We start from the raw sequence: 25547 nt of genomic DNA, 5'->3' as shown, positions 1-25547 counted from the left end.
GGCTCAGTGAGGCCAAGCAGCCTGTACCACAGCCAGGAGCAGAGCACAGGTGCTTTCACAAGCAAATCCCTTTCTGTATCACCAATGAAAGCTTGGAAGTCATTGTCTTCTGGGATGGAAATGGCCTGGCAGAGAAAAGCAATGATGAGATTGAAGCTATTTTTAAGCTGCTAAAATGAAGTTGAGTTGTTTGGGAAATGCTGCTGAAATGCAAGGTTGGTTTAGTACAGGTTTAATTGCAGTCCTGAGCCTGACCAAAATAAATTGAAACTCTGTAAATGAAAAGTTCATTGAACAAAAGCACCCAGTATAAAAAGTGCAGGTTCAACATAGAGATCTCAGAATATAACAAAATGTTTATCTGCTTCAGTTAGTGAACATTATTTTGACTTCTGTATTAGTTCAAGTCGTGTCAGAGTGTTTCTGGCAAAGCTGCAGACAATGACTTTATAGCAATTGATCTGGATGTTACAAAGCTCCAAGAAGCTGAACAGCAGTTATTCTGTGGCATGTTTTGCAAGTGATAAAAATCCATTTAAATAACAGGTGCATGTTCATAATCATATTCATCAAAGGGGAACTGCACACCCAGCATACCTTGGAGATGTCTCACCAGTGCACAAACAGGGATCTTAATCAGCATCTCCAGAAAAAAAAAAAAGCAAACTGTGGAGTCAGGTGTGAGGGTGAAGGTGGGGGCAGTCTGGTTGATGCCAAGAAGCAAAATGTCACTTTGATTCTTCACCTGCTATCATGGTTACAAGAAATAACCTAGGCAGCAGCTCCCATCAGCACTTTGAAAAACAAGCTTTTGCTTGTTTGGGATTCAAGGCGAAAACTGCTTTTTGAATTTTGAAGTGGCAGGTTCTGCTCACATTTCTGGGCTGCTTCACATTGTGGGAAGGTTCAGCTGGCTGCTCTCTGCCACCAGCACGTAGTTAGGTACTCTATGCTTCCTTTAGGATCTAAATACAGGGTGTGTAAACGATCCTCCTTGCAACTTAAACAGCTTGACACCAGAAAACCCCTTATTTTTCTGTCCTCCTATTTTGCTTTAATATTTGAAATGTATAGAAATACAATACATTGAAGCAGAGCTGTTTCAGGGATGTCCAAGCATAAACACACAATCACACTGGTGAGTAGCAGCAGCAGCAGGGGAGGAAAGGGGAAACCTTATCCAGGAGGAGCTGGCACACAACTGGTACTGTGGGTCTGTCAGGCCCTTCAGACTGACACAGGAGCAGGTGGTTATCTGCAGGAGCACACAGTGCAAGGAAATAAAGGCTGCAGCAGATCTTCCATGATCAAGCCCCGTGGCTTCAGGGAGCCCTCATACTGTCAGATTGATAAATAGATCTTTCTTATTACAGACTTTTATCTTGCCAAAAAAGCAGCATCCACAGCAAAGTCACTGTGGAAATTGCCTCTGAAGCCTGCTGCAAAACTGGGGAAAAGATGTCCAGGACTGAGATATTTTGGAAGGATATCCTGTGCTTGCAAAATATTATTGAGCATGCATTGCAATCAAGCCAAGGCAAAGCCAGTTGGTGCTGTGGCACCTTGCTCAGAGAATGGGCTAAGAAGGCGTCTGTCAGAGAGCTCTTCCCAAAGCCCTCCCAGTGATTGTACTCAGAGAAGCAAGGGTCTCACATAAAGCTGGGCTTGCTTTAGGCTACCTTGGTGACCTGCTAAAGAGCTTGGAGTGCCAAATTACCAGGGAGAGAGAGTCCTTAGCCAGGCTTTTAAGTGACTCAAGCCAGGACAGATGGAAAAATGCTGTTCACAAGAGGCAATGTCCTTGTGCCCTTCTGAATGCAAAGAGGTGAGTAGTAATGTAGCGTTTTTCAGCAACATCAAAGTAGAATATTTCTTTTGCAAGGTCAGAAATAGCTCAAATTAGTCAAATGGTAATAACTCCATAAGCCATAGGCAAGTTTTGCTCTGTCAGTGCAGTCCATGCACTCCCCCATTTCCGCTGCTGCAGGGGGAGAGGGGCTTCCAAATCTGCTCTCACTCACCCAATCTGATCTTACTCTCAAGAACAGCTCATTCCAGCCTTTCCATCTGTACAAGAGGCTCTGAAGGTGTGACAAAAAGTAGTTGCTAATCATTTAATCTGTGCACCAGGGTGCTGCTGACAAGTCCAGCTCCCTGTAGAGGAGCTGAGTCCAAAAAGAAACTCTTCTTGTGGGAATTGCAGCACATAGGTAGGCTGCTGTGGCAGTCACAGTCCTTCAGAAGAAAATACAGTATCCTGAGTGGAAAAAATAGAGAAAGTGCCCTTCCTTCTCTAGCAAGGAGGTGTACTCGAGTATTGCTAAACTAGATGGGCTCCCATATGCCAGCTATGTGCTTGCAAACACCTGTGGCAAATCCCTTGGTTGTGTGAGGGATTCTTTCCCACCTATGTTTTATTTCAAAGGTTTCCTTTGAAAATAGAGATTTGTGATTTATTTATAGAGAAGAAAGAAATCAACATGCAAAGCTCATATTTCAAATTCTCACTGATTTTACGGCAGAAAGTCAGCTGTTCAGACACTTGAAAATACTTCTTTAATACGTGTTGGGACGGAGCTAAACATGTGACAGAGAGATGCACATCCACAAGTTCTTCTTGAACAACCATTCCTTTTCCCCTGCATTTCAACCCATTTCTAGCTGTTGTCTTAAAAGCCCTGTGTCTGGGTTTTTGAGTGAGAACATGAACCTCTTTCCTTTGAGCAGGCCTTCTGAGGGAAGGTGCTTTGTGTACCTTCCCTTTGCATGGATTTCCCCATCTATAAGGCAGGGCTGACAACTCTGACCTCATCTTCTGAGTGCTGCAGGCTGGCAGGCATGAGCCAAATCATCTCCTAAGAAGAAATAGTAACGTGTTTACTTCATGTAGGAACACAAAGCGCTGTGGTTGCAGACTCAAATGAAGAACCTTAGGGGCTCAAGTAGAGTGAGAAAGAGCTGTTGAAGAGGAGGGGAAAAAAGAAAGATCAGTTCTTTCAATCTTCCCAATTTCTAATCCATGGCAACCTGGTGCTGAGGACAGCTGAGGGAGCTGCACGTCACCAACACATCTCTCAGCTGCCTTGGCCACTCACCCTCCTTGCCCTCCCTTTGGGCTTCCCTGGCCATTGCTGGCTCTGTATTTATACCACACTCCCCAGATACTGCAGGGCTGGCTGGGGTGTGAATACTGCCAGACAGCGATTTGTCACTCCTGTCACTGTCCTGACAGGCCCCAGGATGGCACTAATATGGGTTCGCAATGGGTTTCTGTGCTGGGAGAATTCTGAGCTGCTTTCTGACACCATGAATTCTCCCACTGCTGAGCTCCCACCTTGGGATTCAGTGCCTGCATGTACACTGAGGGAAACTGGGACAACTCTGGGACAAACCTCTTTTGTTGCTGCCAGCATTGTTTTGAGCTGTGCCATGATAGACACGGGCTGTAAGGCTTGCTGCTTCCATAGCAGTGAAGAAGAGTACAAATCTGATGGGCTTGCTACCATACTGTTTATTTTGGGCAGAACTGGCTCCTCTCCAAGTGGCACAGAGCACAGCTTTGTGGCAGTCATGATTCACCCACCTCTGCTTTTGCAAACAGGCACCTGAGCAGGGAAACCAGTCACAGACATCCCTGGAGAGTGGTCACAGGCTTCTGGAGGTGTGATGATAAGTCATTCATCAAAATCAAAGACTTTGAGCGTTTCTGCGGCACTAGGAAAAGAATAATACCATGAGAGGATATAAAAGAGTGCAGAAGTTATGAGGGCAGAAAACAGTCCTTTTTCCTACCATTTTGACTTCATAACCAACAAGTTCACAGTATTCTAAATGCTTTTACCACTTGCACTAAAGCAGCAGTGAAGGAGAAAAAAATTGTAACCAAAAGAAAAATGCAGGCAATCTCATATCTTTTAAAAAACTAAGCATCAGAACAGTCTTTTGTTCCTAGTTACTTTAGAGTAGGTAAAGTATATCTAATTCTGAACTGTTGGGTAAGAAAATGATGTGCATTTGATACATGCTTCAAGATACCACTGGGGGAAAAAAATCCTTTGATATACCACATGGGGAAAGAGCTTTAAATCATTGAAGCTTTCTGTGTTTAGGGATGGAAATGATGGGATAGTGTTTCCATAATGCCAGCAGAGGAAAGAGGGATGAGAGTAGCCCCAGGCACTGAAGCAGCATAATAACACACTTGGGGGGCTTGGGTACTGAAAGCAGTTTGTGAACTCTTGGGAAGCATGAGAGCAAAGCAAAGCTCAGAGGTTTTCTTGCAGCACAGGACATGCACCACCAAACTTGCAGGCAAATGTTCAGGGAGCCAGAGAAGATGTAAAAGAGTAATGACAAGGTAGATAGGAACTACGTACAGGGTAGAAGTAATGAAGAAGGAAAGATGGAAGAAAGAAACAACCTGGAGTGGAGAGGTGAGAGGCAGGTAATAAAAGAGAAAGCCCAGAGCTTCACTGTTGGTTGTAGTTGTAGTCCTAGCAATTAGTTTTTGCAGACTATATTTAAATAGCTTACAGTACCTGTGGGCCATGGTATAAGCATCTGCTCCTCCTCAAAGCTAATATCATTGAGGAGAAATAAAAAAGGGAATTTGTAAACATGTGTCAGTGTCGGGGATCCTAATGCAACCTATAGGTCAAGGATATCTGATGGATATTCTCCTGGGTTTAAGTGGGGAATTGTATTACTGCTTTAAGAATGGTGGTAGGGAATATATTTTTTCATTAGAATGAGAACTAAAATCTTAATCTTTGGTTTAATTAAAATTATATCATTCTTTAACCTTAGCACTAAGTGTCTCTGGATCATACACAATCTGTGATAGAGAAACTGAGGTTCCATTGCAATCTGTAGCTCCCAAAAGATGAAGTATAACAAAGAAGTATAACAAAGAAGTCCCTGTCATGCATTAATGTGTGTGTGTACCCAGGAGGAGGGAAACACCAGCAGGCAGGAGCTGGAGAAAGCTGTCTGAGGAAGAAGCAGGTGTACCAGCCTACCTGTACAGTGCTGCCTGGATGCTGGCCAGGTGGTAAGCTGGTGGATATTTGGCACAGGAGAATTTGCTGGTTTTATAGTTTTGTGTCCAAGATGGACTGTGCTTTGGAAAACACAGGAACTATACATTGTTGGCACTGTTGGAAAGCAGCACACCGATGGCATTTGCTGGACACAGTGCCACCATTCTCCACATCAGGCTGCAGAACAGCCTATTTGGGAGAACAGTCAGAGGGGAGGGAACTCTTGCTTTTCTCAGTGCCAAAGCATTAATGGTTTATCCCTGTTGTTTTATGGGCTGGCCTGAAAGGACAGGGATTCCAGAAATGTGAGACTCCATCAGAAGCAGGCTCAGGAGGCCACTGAGAGCTGTGAAGTGACAGAGACACAGGTAGAAGACAAGAGGTGTATGATGGCAGGGGGCAAGCTGGGGAGATCCTGCTCAGCGCTCCTCATCCTGAGCATCCCCCAAGCTGGAGAATTTCCTCCCAGGGTGGAGGACGTGTGCTGATGATGCACAGCAGCACCTCATCCTTGCCCTGCAAGGAGAGAGAAAGGCTCGATGTCTGGGGGAGCAGGCTCTCTCTGCAGGTCTTTTCATGCCAGGAGCCGCCAGGTCTGTGTGCCCATCCTCCCCGGTGCCACGGCTGCTGGCTCCCCAGGGATGTGGCCCCTGTGGGACTCAGAGAACGGCACAGTGCCCTCCTCAGAGCTTGGGTTGACAAGGGCAGTGCAGCAACGTCAGCCTCCAGGGCCTGTCTGCCCTGTGGGGGTATTTCTGTTTGGGTGAACTGATGTACAGAAGGGTAATGTTGTTAAATGTTGGCATATAAACAAGCATATAAAATATTAGGGGAAAATTAAAGTCAGAACAGCCTGTGGAGGTCATCCAGTCCAACTTCCATCCATAAGTCTGTTGCCCACTCTCTGTGCAGCTATCAAGGACACTTGTATGAGTTTTTAAAAATAGTTTTTGTCAGTGCAGTAATTGCATCATAATTATCTCATTATGTAGCCATAAAAGTGAGGATGATGATAAGAATTCAGAGGAAAAAGAAGACAAAATGACATCAAAGCGAAGACATCAAAGACATCAAAATGACATCTTAACTTGTAATCCCCCAACGTTAACATCAGAGTTAAACCACAACTATGAATCTGGAATGTTACCCACTGATATGTGTGGGTTTGCATCTGGTCTTTTGGTTAAGTATTCAAATATGTATTCAAAATTATTTATGTAGTCAGAACACATATGGCCTTACTGAATTAAGTAGTGCTTGTTCACACTGGGTTTGCTGACCTAATTTTCAAAAAAGTGAAGAGGACGTAGAAAAAGGCTAATTTTTTTGGTGACAATAGTGAAAGCATAATTTCTTACACCATGAATGGTATGGTTATTTTCAGAAAGAACTGAGGGTCAAACAGCCTTTTAGGACTGGAAGTGTGAGACAATTGATAACCATTATACTGGTACTGTCAGTACTGTCAATACCATACGACACAAGAAGAAAAAGAAAATTTTAAGGAAGTCTTTCAGAAAGTTCCTTTTTTTGACATAACCCTCCTCATTTGTATACAAGTAGATTCAAACATCCTTACTTATGTGTCTGCTCTGTAGCACTAGCTTTACTGATGATATAGGAGCTGCTTGGGGGTTTTCATGATTTAAAGAAGCGTGGGATAATTTTATGATTAAAAAGACAGAAGTGTGGGATAGAAGGAGTAGAGGGTTGCAACCCTGCTCCTCATAGACTCTCTTCCCTGCCCAACACCTCCATCCCAGGGAGTATTTAACTTCCTGAGAAAGCAGGTTGTTTGAGATGTAAGTTAAAGTTTAGATACCTTGCTATGTGGCAAGGAAAACCATAACCTTGGATTTGGGTAGCTGGCCATTTAAAAAGCACCAGAGTGAACCCTGTGATGGTGTCAGCAGGTAGCTCTTATTGATGTGTGACATAACTGGTTGTGGTTTCTTCCTGGACGGATATCTGCACCTAAAAATAAATGTGACACAGTTTGTGTTTTTAGCAAGATGGCACAAATACTTTTCAAATTACTCTGTTGACTAGAAAACAATTGCACTTCACCCTCTGACGAGTGCTGGCACCTGCTGCCTCCTGAAGTTTATTTGCAGCATGAATCATCAGCGGGGCCTTGAAGTGCCATCAGTCCATTTTAGGCTCTGAAGACCTGGAACACATGAAGACCTGGCCTTTTATGGACTCCACCTGGAAGCCCTTCTTCTGCTGAAGCATCTGAATCTTTCTTTTGCTCCTCGTCCTGCATCCGTCCTGTGGGAAGGGCCTGTGACCTGCATATCCAAACGATGGAGTTCATGCTGCTGTGGCTGCAGTTTCTGGTCACTCCAGGGCAGTGGCAGCTCCTTTTGGCTCCACCAATCCAAGTGCTGAGGACCTCAGTTTCCAGATTGTGATCTCACTGTGCAGAAGCCAGGCACCAAGCAATCTTTGCCACCCTGTGGCCTGTAAAGGAAATGAATGAAATACGATCACATCCATAAACTAAAGGAGCAGTGAAAAGGATATTTCTGTACAAAGACATACAGGCTTTTCTCATCAAAAATGGGGTCAAAGCTGGTCTGTTCTATTACTTTCAGAGAGAACTTTTATGTGTTATATTCTTCCCCAAACTGCTAGTGGCTTTATAGCCATAATCTCTTCAATTATTTCTGCATGCATTTTGCCATATTCAGAAACAATTTACAACTTAGAGATACAAGGATCATAAATGTCTCTACCTCAGAGCTGCAGAAACTTGATACTTTTCAATGCCCTTGGATGCTAACAGTGCTGGGTGTTATTATAGTAGCATTTACTCAGCCACGCTGCCCTGCTGAATGCTGAGGGGCATGCTAAGAAATAGATTGGTCCCTTAGAAAAGGGAGTGGAAGGCAAGTCAGGATGTGGCATGGTTTCCCAGGCCACAGGGAGGACAGCAGCATGAGCTCCATGTCTCTGTGAGCCTCTGAGGCTGTTTGCAGCGGCAGTAAACTCAGGGTTTCCAGTGAGTGCAGAGCACACGTGCAAGGCAGCAGCGTGTCGGGGTGCCAAAGTTAACATCAGGTGAGCTGGCTCTGGAGTCAGCGGCAGCGCAGGCTCCACACCAAGCCCTGTGCAGGAGGGAGCTGCCCTGGCTGAATGCACGTGGGCATTCTGGGGGTCCCTGGGGTCTCTGCTGCTGCCCAGCAAGGTCAGGAATGTGTAAGGATGGGGACACACTCATCCTGAGCTGCCCTGCATGAAGTGGGCACGTTCTGGGTGTCCTTGGGTACCTCCTGCCATGCACACTGCTCCCGTGTGCCAGAGCCTCTCAAATAGCTCCTGAGAGCTGCACAGCCACCCCCACACTCCTGCACTAAGACAAGACAGCTGCAACTGATCTCTCTTCCCCTTTGCCACCTACTTCAGCCAGGCACAGCTGGCAAGGGCTTCACTTTCCTTAAAATTCCCAAAGGTCTCCTGCCCTGAATGAACATGACCCATGCAGAGCTTGATTAGACCGTCTACCACCCACAGCATTTCAGTATGATTGACTTAGACCCTGAGGGCTTTGAACCTGCTCTTCCTGACCTGGATTAGAGCTGCTAAAATATGGGCACAACAGATGTCTCCTCTGTCCCACAGGTGCCAATCTGCCCCTTAGGTGCCCCTACATGCATCTCCCTTGTTGCTGCAAGGTCCCTGCAGACACTGGCCCCATCCAGGAGAATGCCAGTGTTAGCTTGTTTAAAATGTGGCTGCATCATGCGGTATTGCAATAACTTGCCTGTAAGAGGCAAACATCTAAACTGAACATAAGCCATAAATTACAGCTGGGAGGCAGGAAGATGTCGGAAAAAATCCACAGCAACCTGAATTTTTCTGGGACTTTCCATGAGACTGTCAGATCAGCTTGAAAAAGTTCAAATAAAGCAAGTTCCCATCCACACCCTGCAAAAGCAAAAGCAGCTCAGTTTTGCCTCATTCTAGGCAAAAGCAGTCAAGCATTTTGGACAGAGGTCACTTCTGATCCCTCAGTGAGAAGCTGTGCCTTCTGTCTCTTTGTGCCATTTGGAATGTTTCAAGGCAACAAGGACTGTAATTTAGGGCCAGCACAGCGGAACGATTGTGACCACCTGATGAAGGCTACTGAAGCCTCACTGGGACCTTCTGTACAGAAACTTTTCATTGCCTCTCCTCTGTGCCACTGCACAAGCAGACCACACAAAGGACCCAAGCACAGCCTTGTTCTGGGCTGCCTTTGGGTGCAGGAGGTGAATTTTAAATTTTATCAGGATGCTGGTGAAGTTGGCTGCTTCTGGCTCAGGGCCCTGTGAATGTCTAATGAAGGTCAGAGTATTCTCCCTGATGGTTATCCATGCTGCTGGTCAGATGTAACGAGAGATGTGTGAAAGCACAGGCTCTGTTCTGCTCAACAGGCTAAAGTGAGAGCAGGGAAGGGATTGTGGCAGATATTTCCTCCCATCTGGCAGCTCTGAGAGCGCTCTCTGTATGGAGAGCTCACTTTCCATATGGAAAGGTCAAATGAACTTCACACTTACTAAATTTTATTAGCCAATTTTTGACATCCTTCCTGATGGCTCTACCACATGGTTAGCTTGAGCTCTTCATCCTTCATTAACAGTGATAATGATGATCATTTTTACGCTTAGCTCCCAGTCCCTATAAAAAAGCCTTGACCATGGGGATGCCTGAGGGCTGCTCAGCCTGCACTGCCTATGCTTTTGTGCAGATATGGTGCATTTACTTACCCTGCAGATTAAATCACTCTGAAGTAACTCACTGCTTAGACAGCTCACCCTGAAAATTTGGCAAGAGTATTTAGCACTAAACAAATGTGCGTAAAATAAACTCAAAGAAAAAGAGGTTTTCCAAGAGAAAACCAATAATTATACATTTGTAGTGACTTAGCTGAAACGCGCCTTGGAAGCATACTGCAATCAGTCTGTCACCAAAATGTGCTGTATTTTGAAAGGGATCCTTTGTACTTACTGTATGTTTTAGCAAAATACCCAAAGCTGCGCTGCAACTATGCCATGACGAGGTAGAATTGGTGTTGTGTTCTGGTATGTAGGTTGGTTTCCAGCATCAGCTCTCATTAAAAACTGTAATTTAATACTAGAATTTGACCATGACCAATGGATGCTCCAGACCAGTACATCTATCTACACTGCTTTTAAAAAATCTGATTAATATTCCATTTTAAATGTTTGAGATCGGGAAAAAAAATTAACTTCTAATCAAGAGCCAAGAATTTAACATGTACCTTGTCTGAGGTGTTGCTATGATTATTGATAGCATCACAAACTTTGCTTTGCTTTTTCCACACTTCCATATTGTTTTATGGAATAAAACTTTGACCTGCTTTTCCACACTTTCCCCTTCAATATTATTTTAAACTAATATTGATCAAAATGGAAGTAACCCCTAACAGGCAGACTACCACGGCAATTAGCCTAACAACTGGTGGATCCTCTAGAAAACAACAATTCAGGGCTTTTATTGTGAATTTATGAATTAAGGTTTTTTGCCCTGACTTTGCTAGTAACCTTTGAAGTACAGGGCTGTGCTGAAAACATCTGTTGATCTTTATACAGTGCCTCTATAAATAGCTAATGCAGCTATTGCATCCCCACCTCAACACTTGGGTGTCAAAACCACATTAATGTGACCAAAAAAAAATTGTCCATGGACAATACCAGGTTCTTAAGGCAAAAAATTTCATATGTCTCACTTCTTATTATTATTCCTGTCCTCTATTGAGATATATTTTGGTCCTGTCCAGCACAAAGGAGATCATGAGGATTCTTGCTATGGTACACTGAATTTAAAATTAGACTGAGTAGAGCTGCTAAAATGCTGCCTGGTCAATACAAATCCAACACGGTGCAGTGCCATGCTCTTTTGTTTAGAAACTTAGGTCAGGTGATGTCCAGCTGGGTGGAAATCTCCATCTGGTGCCTGGTGAAAGCGCTGGGGCAGCCAGTGCTGCAGGTTATTCAGCAGGTGGAGCGAGCATGCAGTTGTGCTTTCATGCTGGTGTAAATCTGGAGATGTGCTGTAAAACCAACAGAACAGCTGTTCCTCTGGTCAAACTGGGAGACGGTTCACATTCAGCAGCACCTGCTCAATGGAAAGTACCCAGATACGAGCCCAGGATAGAGTTTTATATCTCTAGTTTGCAAATACAAAAAATGGGATAAACTTTTTTGTTAAAAGTACATTGCATTTCACTTCTGTAAATGATACTCAATTGCAGGGAAATGCTCTGCACAAAAAGAACAGCAAGGTTACAGAATTCCAGAAAACTTTGGACTCGATGATCCTTGTGGGTTCCTTCCAACTCAGAATCTTCCATGAATTAGAGCATTATAAGGAATACTAATAGCTCTGTTGACTTTTCTGATTGCTAATGGAAGAGTGGATGGTGTCCTCCCAAAACAAAGCCACAGTTTTTGGCTTCAGTCACAGGTTTTATCATCTTCTGACAAGCGCAATAGGAAAAGCTATTTTTTTAACTTTTAGTGGTTTCCTTTTTGAGATATCCTTTTAACACAGGTGCATTTTTAATGTGCCCTTGCTAAGTATTTTTTTCACTACTTCTAGTACATAACTTCATAAACATGACATCTGAAAATAAGATATGGGCAGAATGTGATAAAAGACAAGCACGTCTTCACTTCTTGCAGCGGCATACTGTGACAGGACTGAATATTCAGCTCCCCAGCCATCTCCTGAGTAACCAAGCTTAGGAACCAAACTGCTTTGTTAAAAACAAGAATGTCATTACTTTCTTCCACACTGGTACCCAGAGAGCTCTCTGTGAAAGCCCAGTGTGGCTCATTTTCAGCGGGTATTAATGCATGTGGGAGCAGAAAGGTTTTGTACGAGTGCCTGTGCCTTGTCTGTCTCTTGTGCCAGCTGCAAAAGCCTGTGCTGCAGGGTGGCAAAGCTGCCTAACAGACGAAGGCAGCTGCCAGGAGAGCTGCTGCTGATCTCCCAGCTACTTCTCCTGTAACCTTGGATGACCATCATTTCTGGGTAAAGGGAGAGAACATGAACCTGTGGATTAGGATCTGATAAATCGTGCCTTTGCCCCAAACCTACGTGATCAGTTCTATCACGCCTGGTAAGCAATGGCCTCAACTGCGTAACCTGAGAGCCTGGCCATGTACAGTAGAGATCAGCCTGGGTCTGCTGGGCTCAGTCTATGGCCTGTACTCTCTCCATGGCTGCACAGCTCTTCTCAGGTTGCCATCACATCCCTGTAACTGCTTTTGGCTCTGTCTGATGGCTAAAACAACTGTACGGCCGCAACAGGATACGTGTTAAGTAAGGCTTTGTTGTCAAGTGATGCTGGATTTTTGCCCAACCACTTTAAGTGCCCATCCTCTTCAACATATCCATAGGAGGAGGTATGGAGGTTTCAGCAGAGAGCAGTGATTTGTCCAAAAAGATCAGCATGTTCTTCCTTTCATCAGTCAGGGATAAAAAATCATTCCGCTGTGTTCTCTGCTTGCTTTATATATTCAGTTCATGTGACTTACTGCACGGAAAGTTAAGTGGCTTGAGCTGCTGGTGCACCAGAATAAGACCTTAATGGACTCCTTTTTTTCCAGCATGGAGAGGAACATACCCTAGTTGAATGCATTTCAACCAGGGCTCAGGAGTTCATTCAAGCTAAAAATATCCCTGCAGTGCTGTCAAGGTATCAGGCACGAAGCTTATATATAACTACGTTTTTTCCACACAGGCCCACTCATGTGGGTTTATACCATTCAATAAAAGAGCACAAGGCACAAAGTAGATTTCATTTGCTTTCCCTTTAACTACATAGGCTCAGCCAGATCACTGATCCCAGTTTGGACAGAGCAATCCATCTGGCAGATCTTTTTATTGAGACCCCATAGCACACATAATTATGGATACAACACATGCCTTTATGCACCAAAGTGACTCATCTGAAGTAAAAAGCTAATTACTGTCTGCTAATGACAGACCAGCTGGGACTTTAGGTGGGTTGAACTCTCCCTTTGCTGGTTGTTCTTAAAGTTTTGGTGAAAAGTTATACTCTAGATGCCTTTTCTCCTTTCTGAGCTTAGTCTTGGCAGGGTCAGGACATAGGAATGGAAATATGTAAAGGGATAAAACTAAAACTCAGCTAAAGTTGTAGTTTTTCTGTCTTCTAAAGTACAGAGTAGCAGGTGTGAAATAGCTTTGGGGGAAAAAGCATAAATCTAGAGTCGCTCTTCTTTTAAAATTATTTTTAATCTCTTTCTCACCACAAATGCTAAAACAAACAAAATCTCTCTGACAAGGAGCACATTCTCAGCTTTGGCCCTTGAAGGGTCTTCACTGTTGCAGAAAGGACTGCTTTGGGATGATGAGGGGAAAATGCTCACATAAAGACATGCAGAGATGAGATGCCCCAACTTAACTGCTCTGCTTTTGCAGGTGAACAAGTGGCCAGCACCCCAGCTAGCCAATTTAAAGTTGTCTCAGGAATCTCTGTGCTGGTGCTGCCCTGCAGCCAGCAGCTAATATACAGCTGTTACTTGTGTCACTGGCTAGCAACCTTTTGTGCCATCTAGGCTTGTACTGCTAGTAAAAGAAAACAATCACCAGAGTGTGGCCAAATACAAGTTCCAGCTGGTCACTTCACTAACTGAACAATTCAGACCTCTCTGTTAATTTGGGTTAAGCTCAGCAAATGGTTCATAGGAGAAAGAGTTGTTAAGTTGTTCAAATTTTCTGAAACAGAGAGGGTTTTTTGCTTTCTTTTCCCAAACTTGATGCGCAGAGAGGTTTGGAAACCATTCAGAGACAGGAAGGGGAAGGCTTTCTTTTTTATTTCCCTCATCCTTGAGAGCTATCCAAAGCAGAATACAATCCATGCTCAGTTCCATGACCCCCCAGCCATGATGTGCTGGTGCAGGGGGAGGGATAAGAAGCCACTTGGCAACTGCAAGAGCCTCTGAGCAAAAGAGGCTTCTTTGGAGAAGGAATGCTGCCCCATGGGGGTTGGTTTGGGCTCTGGAGCTGGGGAAGAGGAGTGACCTGCAGCATCCAGCTGGGTCCTATGGGGAGCCCATCGCTCCAGAGGGTTTGCACACCAGCCCTCATTGCTGAGCAGCTACAGACTTGAGTCACAAAGTGGACAAATACTTCAGTATTTTGGCAGAGTGAACTCCACAGTAGCCAGTATTTGCCCAAAATTCACCCTGCCTCATTAGCAGGATGATCAATTTATCAATGGAGAGCCTCCACAAGGGCGGCACTTGAGGAGCAGGTTGGTGCATGCTGCAGAGAGGAGGATTCCCAGGAGGGTGTCGGGGGAGATGTGCTCAGTGGCTGCCCAGCCTGGGGATGTAAGTCCCAGGGATTTCAGAGGGCTCATCGCTTCCTGGGAAGCACTCATCACCTCCCAGGAGCAGGCCTGCACACCCTGTGCAGAGCACCCTACTGAACCCCACAGCCCTGGGTGCCGAGGCACCACCTGTGTTCTCAACATGCTGTGGCCAAGGGAAGTAGCAGACCTGGAGAGAGAGCCTCAGCCTCCTTGCAGAATAGAGAATACACCATTTTTGTGCTCAAAGTATTCCTATTTTTCCTATTTTTTAAAATATTCCTATTTTTCACTGTTGATTAAAGGAGTTGTGGGAAACACTGAAGTGGATAAGAAAATCACTAGTGTAGCTGTAGATAAATACTGTATGTTTTGTGTAACTATAGATAATATGCTATAGCATATCTACAGCTATGCTTTGATTGAGAGATATTGTATGTGTTGAGGCAAAACTTGAAACCGCAGTTTAATGAAAATTGCATTAAGCTTCAGCATGACAAGAAGTGCTCAGTTGATGAAGGATGTGTTCAGGTGCTCACAGTGTTCTAGAGGGTGAATTAACTCATTGCACAAGGTAAAAAAAAAAAAAAAGCCAACAAATCTAACTTGGTGTTGAACTGCTTTTTGGAGAAACAGTATTAAGATGAGAGAGATTTTTATTGCAAATTAAAAAGTATTTTTGCTCTGGTTAGATACACAAAGGCTTACTCACTCTAAGGGTGCACATGCACCTCTGTTAAATGTATATATTTGATTACAAGCTCTTCTGGACAGGTCGTCCTCCTGTTCTATGGAGAAATGCAGTTTCTCTAAGTTAAAACTGTGTTAAAGTTCCTGTAGAAACTCCTACTATTTCTCCTTCTGAGGCTAGCTATTAAGAGTTGATGTTTTATGGGGTTTTTTTTGCAAAGCATAGGCATCAAAATTTGTATAACTTTCAATAACATATTCTGCAGAAAAATATGTAAAACCTTTGGAGGGTAAAATTACAGAATAATCCCTCACATAAATAACCTTTTCTTACCTCAATTGTCAGCTGAATGTGAAGAGCTACTTACACATTTTTCATCCCTGTGAGATCTGGAAGGATCAAGGGCAAAACAAAAAAAATAAATTAAAAAAAAGTAGTCCAATTTAAATAAATCCCTAGCTCTAGTATTACTCAGCTTCTGCCAAGCTATCGTTTTCCAGTCTCATAAAACTGTCATGTCATTAGCATTTTGGGATGGTCTCCTTATAAACCTGACCTTTACAATGGATTTTACACGTGGATTTAAAAATCTTATTCTTACTTTGCTCTGCAGTTGCCTCATGTACTGACTAAAAGGTTTTGTCAGATGGAAACTGGCTGGATTCCTAAGTCCCCATGAGGCAGCCAGCTCCTCACCTGCAGTTCTTTAATTTGTAGGCCAAGGGAGCCATGGAGAATCACACACAAAAGCGTGGATGTGACCTTAATTCTGGGCAGGCGCGCCGCATGCGGATCATAATGGTGTTTATTGAGCTGCCCTATATTTAGCCCCTCCATCCCGAGGGAGCTTTGCCCTGGGGGCTGCTTGATCCCCCTTGTCAGTGCCAGGGGTGGGAGGCACTTTAGCTGCCTTCTGCTGTGAGCCCGGTGAGAAATGCCAGGGCACGGCGGCCGCACGCACCCAGCCAGTGACCAAACATAGCCCCGCGGCAGGAGCTGTGTGAAACCAGCAGGGATCGCTTTCCACAGGGCCTCCCGACATTATTTATTGAACACTGGGAGCAAATTAATCCAAATCCCACGCTGGCCGCTCTCCAAAGCATGGCAATTTCATGGTACAGTCTCAGAGCAGGTTTGCAATTGACTGCTGGAGTGCACATTCCTCTGTAGGAGCTCTTCTTTGTCAACAAATTGTTGCCAGAGTTCAGAACCCCTCTGCAAAGCAGTTGGTTGCATCAAGCAATGGTATTATCCCATATAAAATCCAGACTGACTGCTTGCATTTTTAAATCTAAAGTTAGTGGGGAAAAAAACTGATACCGCTTTGTGGTTTTGTGTGATGGCCCCTGGCCAGTTAAAAGATGGACTTTTTAAAATATTAAAATAATAAAACTAGATTTAACAAAATCTAGTGATAAAAATAAGAAATTAACAAACCATGAGAAAATTAAGAAAAATACCTTGAGTACAAATAAGTTGTATTTTAAAATATAACACAAAACATCATAAAAATATAATCCACATTGCTTCAAGAGATAATGCCTTGTTTTTTCATGTCCAAATACCCTGAACTTTGCAGGCAGGTTTTTAGCCTGAACTTCTCAGCTGAAATCTATCTCTATAATCAGTTTTGTGTAGTTTTAATGAATGGTCATAAATCATGTCTCTTTCCCCCCACCAGCTTGGCTGATAACAACTCAAGGAAAGGTCACGGTTTCGGGTTTTTTGGCAATCATCTCCAGAGTTCCAATAATCAGATACATCTGTGGTTCTCGGGTTACCCAATAATACTGTACAAAGAATAGGGTCACTGAGGAAAGTTCATTTCCAAAGCAGGTCCATGATTGGAGATTTGAGCAGACCCAGCCACCTGGGAGGGTTGCTCCTGTGGAAAGGGACTTTGAGAGACCTGGGGGAAGGAGCAGCAAAGTTGAAATCAGTCAGTGTAACTTCAGTTCCTGGAGAAATGTGGGCTTAAACTTTCACTCCACAGGCAAAGAGAGAGAGACATAAAGAACAGATAAATAATGTGAGTTTGATGGGATTTGTTCTTGGTGAGTTCTTCTAAAATGAGTCAATGGGCTTTGCAGAGAGAGCAGAAATGGTATTTGCCTTTTTCAGGGTGTGATTCTCTTCTGTTAGGCAGGTAGGAAAGCACTGTGACGGTGAAATTATGAGGTGAGAAAAGCCTGTTTGGATTGTGCTTGAAGGTCAATTACAAATACTGCATCATTTATGTTAGTAGTGAAATTATGGGGGTCAACACCATTGTGTTTGTTCAGTATTTTCATTGGTACCTGGCAGAAGAATGGAAAGCATGCTCAGGACAGCACTCAAGCTGAAGGACACAGTCATGCCAACATGAAAACAATGGATGTTACTCAGGGATGGATGAGCAGGACACAAAATTATTCTTCTCACTGTGGGAGAGGCTCCACCTGGTATCTTGTAGGCACCACTTCTGACTGCCCTACAGATGGGCTAAAGGACATCTGAAGAGCAGTGATGGGAGATGCACCTGGTATGTCCCATGGGTAAAGTGAACCTAGGCCTAGGGAAAGCTGGAGATTGAAGGAAGAACACTGTTCACCCTTAGTTGTGAAAAACCCTGTAGCATAGAGCGGGAATCCTCTTCTTCCTCCATCTGTGGCAGAAATAATGGATTAACAGCAAGGAGAAGCCAGATAGACCTGAGGACCATCTTTCTGATGGTGTATGGACAATCAGGTACCAGGGAATTGGGCAAGCCATGAAGCCTCTGCAAGCAGAAGTTTGTCAGTGCAGGCTGGGCAGGCACCTGCCAGGATGTTTGTGAAGGCAATGAAGTGTTTATAATTAGTCTTATTCAACAGATTCCCACAGTTTGCATGTGCTATTGCTGTCTACATGTAATAGCCACCAGAACATTCTCTTGTGTCACTGACATTGTAGACGCAGTTTAATCTGTCATGCACAAAATTCAGCAAGTATTTGATTTATTTTGTCTGAGGAGCAGACACCCCATATAAATACATGAACACATATTTAGACTATATCTGCAGCACTACTGAAAAGCAGGGCTGAAATCTAAACTCCTTCTGGGATTATGTTCCTGCCTGTTTGTTTTGGCATGAGATTTTGGGGTCTGGAAGGGAAGGATGGGTAGCGAGGGGGAGGATCTGGTTTAAAAACATCTATATCTTCTGCAGCCCTTGTAAGGCACCCGGCAGGAGCAAGGGCGGGGGGAGCTGCGGGCAGGGCTGGGGCTGCCGCTCCGGGGGCTCAGGGACACAGGAATGCACAGGGCAGCGGCCAGAACCTGATCCTGTCCCATCCTAGGAGGAAAAGCAGCCTCCCAGTCAGAGAGCCACGCCAGGGTCTTTGCATCATTCAAGCTCAAGCACTCAGGGTTAGGGTCTTGTGAAATCCACCCAGCTCTGGAGTTTCTTTAGGCAGGGCTGACACTCACTGAGAGGGAGAGCTCTGCCAGGAGGGAGTGCACATTTGGTTTCCATTTGCAGGTTGAGTGTTAAGAAGAGCCCCTCAATCTCTTCTACAGGCTCAGATGGAAAAGGAAATAAATAAAGATCCCCTTGACTAGCATAGTCTCTGTGAGAGAAAGGATTGAGCCATCCAGGTGTTGGTTTTCACTTAGTTTTTGCTTAGTACTTTTGCAGTCAGACCCTTGCTAAATGCTGTAAGAAACACAATTTTAGTGCAAGCTACAAAAATCTCATTTTATTTCCACTTGGTTTTGCTAGAAAACTTCCATACCAACGCACATGTGTGGTTATTGTATTTCCTCTCAGTATATCTGGTAGCACTTGGAGATGTATAATGTGTGCTGGGCTGCACTGTTTATTGCTAAGCCACAAATCCACCTCTTCCTTTCCAAAATGGAGTTTGCTCCCTCCTTCTTGGGTACTAGTCCTCAGAGAAAATCAAGGTGCTGTCTTCAGTTTTCCCTTCTCCTTAACACACACACACATCTAAATTCCAGTATTGTATTTTTTTGCTTTGATTTCAAAGATTACCACAGAGCTCACCCTGACAATGTGCAACGTTACCAGAAAACTACTGAGAGAAAAACTTAATCCAGCAGTATTCAAATACTACTCAAGAAAATAATCAGCCAAAAATTAAACCTTCTCCCTATGACTCTATCATTCTTCACTTCTCTGAACCTATAGTAAGTGTTTTTTGCTGTGAGCACAGAATTCAACAGAATCCTTGTGCAGTTTCCTTATTTTTTTGGTGAAAGACATCACTTTCCATGCAAGAAGCATAACCTTTCCTGCAGGCCATCTTAGTTACTGGAACAGTGTTTGTCTTCTCCATGAAAATAATATTTAGATTTTTCTTCTGTATGAGTCTGATTTTTATAACTCTTTTATGATGACTTTACACTGTAATAACTAAAATATTTGAAGAGGTATTAATGTTTCCTAAGGTTAAATTAACAGATTAATATTTTACCTTTCCCTAGTCAGAGAAAGCTCAACTAATTACTCCCCCACCAATTGTTCACTTCCTTGTCTGTCTCATTTAAAGGGGAAAAAACCCTATGCCTTCCTCTGTATGGTCTCCTATGTAACTGTATAGTTACAGTCTTCCTCATTCTTCATCTCTTGATTCCACTTTTAAGTGCCTCTTGTCAAATCCCTTTTAAATCCCACTTCCCTGCTACTTCCATGAGTACTTAAGGTGCAGAGCAAATTCAGCCTCTCTACATTTTCCCCATCACCTTTACCTGTCTGACCTCACCTCTAGGAGCAAAGGACACAATGTGGTTAAAGAGTGCATGTTGTTATTTTTACCAGAAGGAGTTTAAAAGTGGAGTACCTACTGTGTTACAAAAGGCATTAAACACACAGGTTTTCTGTGATTCTGAGGACAGGTCCAGTAACACTTCATGACAGATTTGGATGCAGAAATCTTAGACTTTGGTACCTTTAGTGAGTGAGACAGATTTAAAGGTGGAAACCACAGGAGAGTAATTGATGCTGATGCATGCCTCAGCTGAGTATTGCTAGAATCATCAGGATGACATGTTATTTACTGATATCCCACATTATTAACCAAATCACATTGATCTGATTATTAATCAGTGGAGATGTCATGCCAGCACAGAGCAAGAAATTGCTATTTGCAAGAAGATGTGATGGAGCTGCACTTTTCCTGTGTACTTTTGACTGTGACCAAACAGGTCTAACACTTTGCTTGCTGTAGAGCTTTCCTGGCAACTGTAATAGATACAGAAAAACCATAAACCCAAAATCATCCGCCCCTTTGCAAAGCTGCTGAAGCACTCTGATCCCTTGTGAGGCAGTGCCACAGGGGAGCAGTGCTGGGGAGCCAGCTCTGGGTCCAAGCTGTGCACCCAAGCTTTGGATGCAATGCATGGAGGCTATTAGACACCTCCAAAGCAGGCTTTACAAAAGCTGACACTGTGGTAGCTAAGAGGAAAGGCTGGGAAGAAGGCATTAAGCCTAAACCCCATGGAATTTTACGCTTTGCTCGAGGCCAGACTTGCAGCAAAGCGTCTCTGAGGAGCTGGCACGGCATCAGAGCAGAAATCTGTGACACAAAAAAGAGAGGAGGAAATCCTTCTCATTTTCCCCCACTCTTCTAACACCACACAGTGATTAGAGCACTTAAGCTGTGTGTCAGAGACTCACTTTTTACAAATGGCATTAGGATTTTTGTGGCTCTGTACCCTGCAGCAGTGTCTTAGTGCCCTGGGAAATACCCTGATCTGACAGCCTAAGGCATGCAGGCCTCCAGGACTAGCCCTGACTGAAAGTGGAGAGGAACAGGTGTGGATTTTATGTATGTATTTTTGTCACCAGGGGCATAAATTCCCTGTGCTGGAGATATCAGTATGTTACAAACATACATGTATGAGTGCTCCATTGTGGTTTCTGCCTCAGTTGGGAGAGTCATTGCCCGGGTTTGTCAGATTGAGTAGATTTAGTTCAAGATACCACCAAAGGAAAAGGGCAGAAAAAAACATCTCAGGACCATAGCTAGAAACTGGACTGTGAAAATAGATAAATAAAGAGTCAAGTTTCGATGCTCATTTTGGTGGGGATCTTGGCAGGAATACATGAACAACTGTTACTCAAAAAAACACCACCACTCTCAAATGTTGTGCAGGTTTGGGGAGCAAAGATCTGATTCATTATGTACTCTTAATGCAGGAAAACCAAACATTAGAGGGGAGAGTGAAGTGTGAGAGACTGGTTAGGGAGATCAGAGTGAGGGGCACTGAGAACCTGGGGTGGAGACCTTGCTTGAGAGGAGGCATCTGGCAGAAGGCAGAGCAGAAGGCCAGGCTGCTACAGCTGCCAGCAGTCACCCAAGTACAATGAATGATCAGGGTTTAAAGTGCATTCCGTGGCATCCCAGGCATTTGGAAAGGACTGTATTGGAGAATCTACTCTTAGCCCATCACCAATTAAAACTAAGATGTCTCTTAATAATGTGCTAAAATATTGTCTTTCTCTAGTTATGTTGTGATTTTATTGTGCTGCTTGAGATTTCATTGTGCTGCTTGAGGAGCAAGCCTGTAATATATATGGATGGGACACAAGACCCAGTGAAGTTGTTCGGGGATGAGGATGCCACTTAACCACAGCTCTGTGGAGAACTGCAGTCACTGTGTGCACCAGGGGAGTGAAGCTACATAAGCCTGGGCTAAGATTGAGGCTGAGGAAGCCTAGTGCCCATAAAAGCTGCTGCCTAACTTCTCACTAACAGCACACTAGTGAGGGCAGGACAGACTCAGTAAAGATGGGAAGCAGTTATCCCTGCTGCCTGGGAGAGCCTCACTGCACGTGACCTGACTCGCTCCAAACCCTCCAGGTTTGGAGGATGTGTCTTTCTGTTAAAATATCACGGGGTGCTTCAGTAGTATTTTCCATCCTGCCAATCTACAGCCTAAGAAATGACCATGTATCTATGTAGAGCACTAAAAGCTGGAGCCACAGCAGAGACCCTTATCTGGAACAGGCTACGAACCTGCCTTTGCTGCAGGGAGCCTCACAGGACTCCACTTGGGCTCAGTAAAGAAGGCAGGTCATTTTTCCTGGTGGCAGCAGGAAGAGTGGGAGGATGGCAGCAGGGCCTCCTGGCTACAAGGTGGGATGACGAGATGGGAGCACTGGGAAACCCTTGTTTTGACATGGAAAGTGCTGAGAAGACTTCTGGGATAGCATCACCTTTGCATCTTGGCTCCTCTATTCCTGTGGCATCCCTGGCAGAGCTGCACACCATGCCACCCCATGCAGCTGGAAGGTCCTGGATCCTGGTAATCACTTTAGGGATTTCCACAGCTCTCCTGCACCTCAGTTCAGTGTTACCAGCCCAATGCCAGCTTGCTCACCTTAGTGTTCAAGTACTTTAAATTTGGGATGCTGTTTTTCAAGCTGTGAATTTGAGTTATTATTTGCATTGTATAGCTGTGGGATACAACATTGCTGGCTTTCCTTTGTTTCTCCTCCTCAGTGTTTAACAGCTTGCCTTTTCAAAACTCCCATGGTGCTGGACTGATTTTTGGTTTGCCATCTTGGGGGCCGCTTCAGTGAAGCTCTCAGCTGCCAAAGGTCAGGCATGCCATAGAAATGCCTATTAATAGGCCTTAGGTGCTGGTTGTGTCTAAACCGGCATTTCTTGGAAAGAGAAATATTTCTTGGAGGCCGGTGGCTCTCTGGACTGCTGTATAGGTTCAGGGCCAGACTGCCATCCATAGGGTGTCCCTGTGCAAGGATGCCTGCTGCGACTGGGGACGCAGGGTGCAGGGGGATAGTTTAGGGAAGAAAACAGCTGTTTAGCCACTGCTACGTGTAGAACGAAGAGCGTGCGCTTGCCGCTGACACGCTGCGTGCTCAGCCAGTGAGAGCCCTGGGAGCTGTCTCCTGCAGCCGGTGCCGCCGGCTCCCCGGGGAGCTGGGCAGCATCTCTGTAGGCATGGGCAGCTCTCCCCTTCCAAGGGGTGTCCGGGCGCCTTTATTCCGGGGAAACACAGATGTTTAAAATAGGATTTCAGACGGCCTAAGTGACGCCGGCTCTATGTATAGTCCGCGTCTCGGAAAGCCCGCAGGACCGGGGCCCGTGCCGGGATGCGCAGGGCCAGCTCCCCCGCCGTGTCCGGAGCGGCTGCCCTGTGCCGCGGGGGGAGCTGAGCCCGGGCCGACCCCTCCGCCCCCCGGCGGCGATGCCCGCCCCGGCCGGGAGCCGGCGTGACGGGCGGAGGAGGGCACGGGAGAGGAGCGGAGGGGAGGGGAGGGCACGGAGGGGAGGGCACGGAGGGGAGGGCAGGGCGTGGGCGCCGCCGCCCCCCCGTCCCGCCGGCACGTGCCTGCCCGCCCCCGCTGGCCACTGCCGCGCCCCGACGGCCCCGGCATGGACGCGCCCGGCCAGCGGCCCGCCAGCCCCCGAGCCGGCCCGGAGGGCGCGGCGGCGGCGGAGCGGGACCCGACCCCAAACCCGAGCCCGAACCCCGGCCCGGAGGCGCCCGTCCAGGAGGTGAGGGAGGCGGCGTACGTGGAGATCCGCGGCTCGCCGCAGGGGCCGGAGGAGAGCCGCCAGAAGCCCGATCTGGCCCCGGCCGGCGGCGCGGAGGGAGCGTCCGGTCCCGCACCGGACAGCGGAGCCGGCGGGACCGGGGATGGCGACTCGGCGAGCGGCGGACCCCCGGCGGAGGAAGCGGGGCCAGCATCCTCGGACCGCGGGCGGGATCGCCCTCCTTCCCCGGCGGCGGCGGCGGAATGCGGCGCTGACACCGGCCCCGGCTCCGCGGAAGCGGCGGGGAGCGGCGGGACGCCGGAGGCGGGGGGCTGCCCGGAGTCCTCCTCCTCCTCCTGCCCTTCGCCCGTGACCAAGGCGGACGACTCTCCCGCAACGGGCGACCCGGTGTCGACGGAGGGCAAAACCTCCTCGTCGTCCTTCGGCTACGAAAGCGAAGTGGAGGATGAGGTCGCGGGGCGCAAGGCGACTCCCCCCGGCGCCCCCCCGGGCTCCCCTCCCGGCGGCGGCCGCGACGAGGCGCACTATATCAGCACGCAGGAGATCCAGCTCAGCGAGGTGGACCACGACATGGACTTCGACGCGGGGCTGGCCGCCCGCTGGGACTTCGAGGATAACAACGTGATCTACTCCTTCGTTGACTACGCCTCCTTCGGGAGCGACGAGACCCCGGGGGACACGCTGACGGAGGAGGAGGAGAATAGCTGCTACCTTAGCACGACCACCAGCGACCCCAACAACCAGACGGACAGCATCGACAACACCAGCAGCACCGAGATCGTCAGCCTTACCTCCGAACACGACACCCCCGGCGCGGACAAGCGCGCCAGCTCGGGGGAAAGCCGGTCCAAGCAGCCCGGCCGCCCCGGCGGGAGCCCGGGCGCCCAGCTTCTCCTATCAATCAAAGCCGCTTCCCGGGCTATAAATGAGTCTAGCAACGTGCACGGAAAGCAAAACACTGTTTACGCTGCCAAGCATGAAGGCGACATGAGTCTCCGTGTCGCCGCGGCTCCCGACCGCAGTGCGAGTTTAAAACAGGATGCGCTCCGCGACCACGCGAAAAAGTTCATCGCCGTGCCCGCGCGGCTGCAGACGCGCTGCGGGGCCGCCAGGGCAGGGGAACACTCGAGCGGCGCCTCCAGCGCCGTCAGCGAGCTGGACGATGCCGACAAAGAGGTGCGAAACCTTACGGCCAGGGCTTTCCGCAGCCTGGCGTACCCCTACTTCGACACCCTGCGCCCCGGCTCCCGCGCCTCCTCCGCCTCCCTGTCCGACAATGTCCTGGGCATCAACCGCTGGTCCACCTACCTGGACCTCAAGTGCGGCTCTCTGGGGCCGAGAGCCGACCCCAGCCTGCTGCGCTCCGGCCGCTCGCAGACCAAAGCCCTCGAGTTCGTGGTCAGCAAGCTCGACGGGGAGATCGCACACGTCGAAACGCCGCGGCGGCTGCGGGCGGGCTCCCGGGTGGTGACCCTGCTGGACCTCGGCGATGCCGCCGAGGCCGGGGAGCCGCCGGCGGCGGAGGGCGGCGGGAAGGGCTCCAGCAAGAAGTCCAGGTTCGCCTCCAGCCTCCTCAAAAACGTCATCTCCAAGAAGATGCAGCTGGAGCACGAGTTCAAGATGGAGCGGGGCGAGATCACCGACACCTCCTACACCGGGCCGGGCGCGGGCCGGGAGCCCGAACCCCCCGGCGGCGGCGCCGGCCGGGAGCGGCACCGGGAGGGTGGCGTGCAGCGGCAGAACTCGCGGCACTCGGAGGGCGGCTCGGACGGCGCCGCGGCGCCGGCGGAGGATGCGGGCGAGGGCGGCGGGGGCCGCTCCCCGGCCTCCAAGGCGTCGCCGGCCCGCGAGGGGAACCGCAGCCTGGACCGGGCGCTGTCCGAGGAGCTGTGCGAGGTGAAGCGCAGCGCCTCGGAGGCCATCAAGGCCACCTTCCTCCGCAGCCAGAACAGCGCCTTCAGGTCCT

General features: G+C 47.2%; 1 protein-coding gene across 1 annotated transcript in view; it reads right to left on the bottom strand.

Moving 5' to 3' along the window:
* DAPP1 (dual adaptor of phosphotyrosine and 3-phosphoinositides 1) overlaps positions 1-25167 on the bottom strand; it is a 53260-nt gene extending 28093 nt beyond the window's left edge. The window contains exon 1 of the mRNA XM_054295513.1: positions 24890-25167. Coding sequence (XP_054151488.1) covers positions 24890-25167 — 278 coding nt within the window. The remainder of the gene's footprint in view (positions 1-24889) is intronic.
* Between the last annotated feature and the right edge of the window lie 380 nt (positions 25168-25547).

The sequence above is a fragment of the Melozone crissalis genome, unplaced genomic scaffold (genome assembly GCF_028551555.1).
Source record: "Melozone crissalis strain CALT ecotype California unplaced genomic scaffold, PUWL_Pcris_2 ptg000006l_1, whole genome shotgun sequence".
Lineage (NCBI taxonomy): Eukaryota > Metazoa > Chordata > Aves > Passeriformes > Passerellidae > Melozone > Melozone crissalis.
Note: the sequence above shows the minus strand (reverse complement) of the source record. Positions and strands in the feature narration are given on the sequence as shown.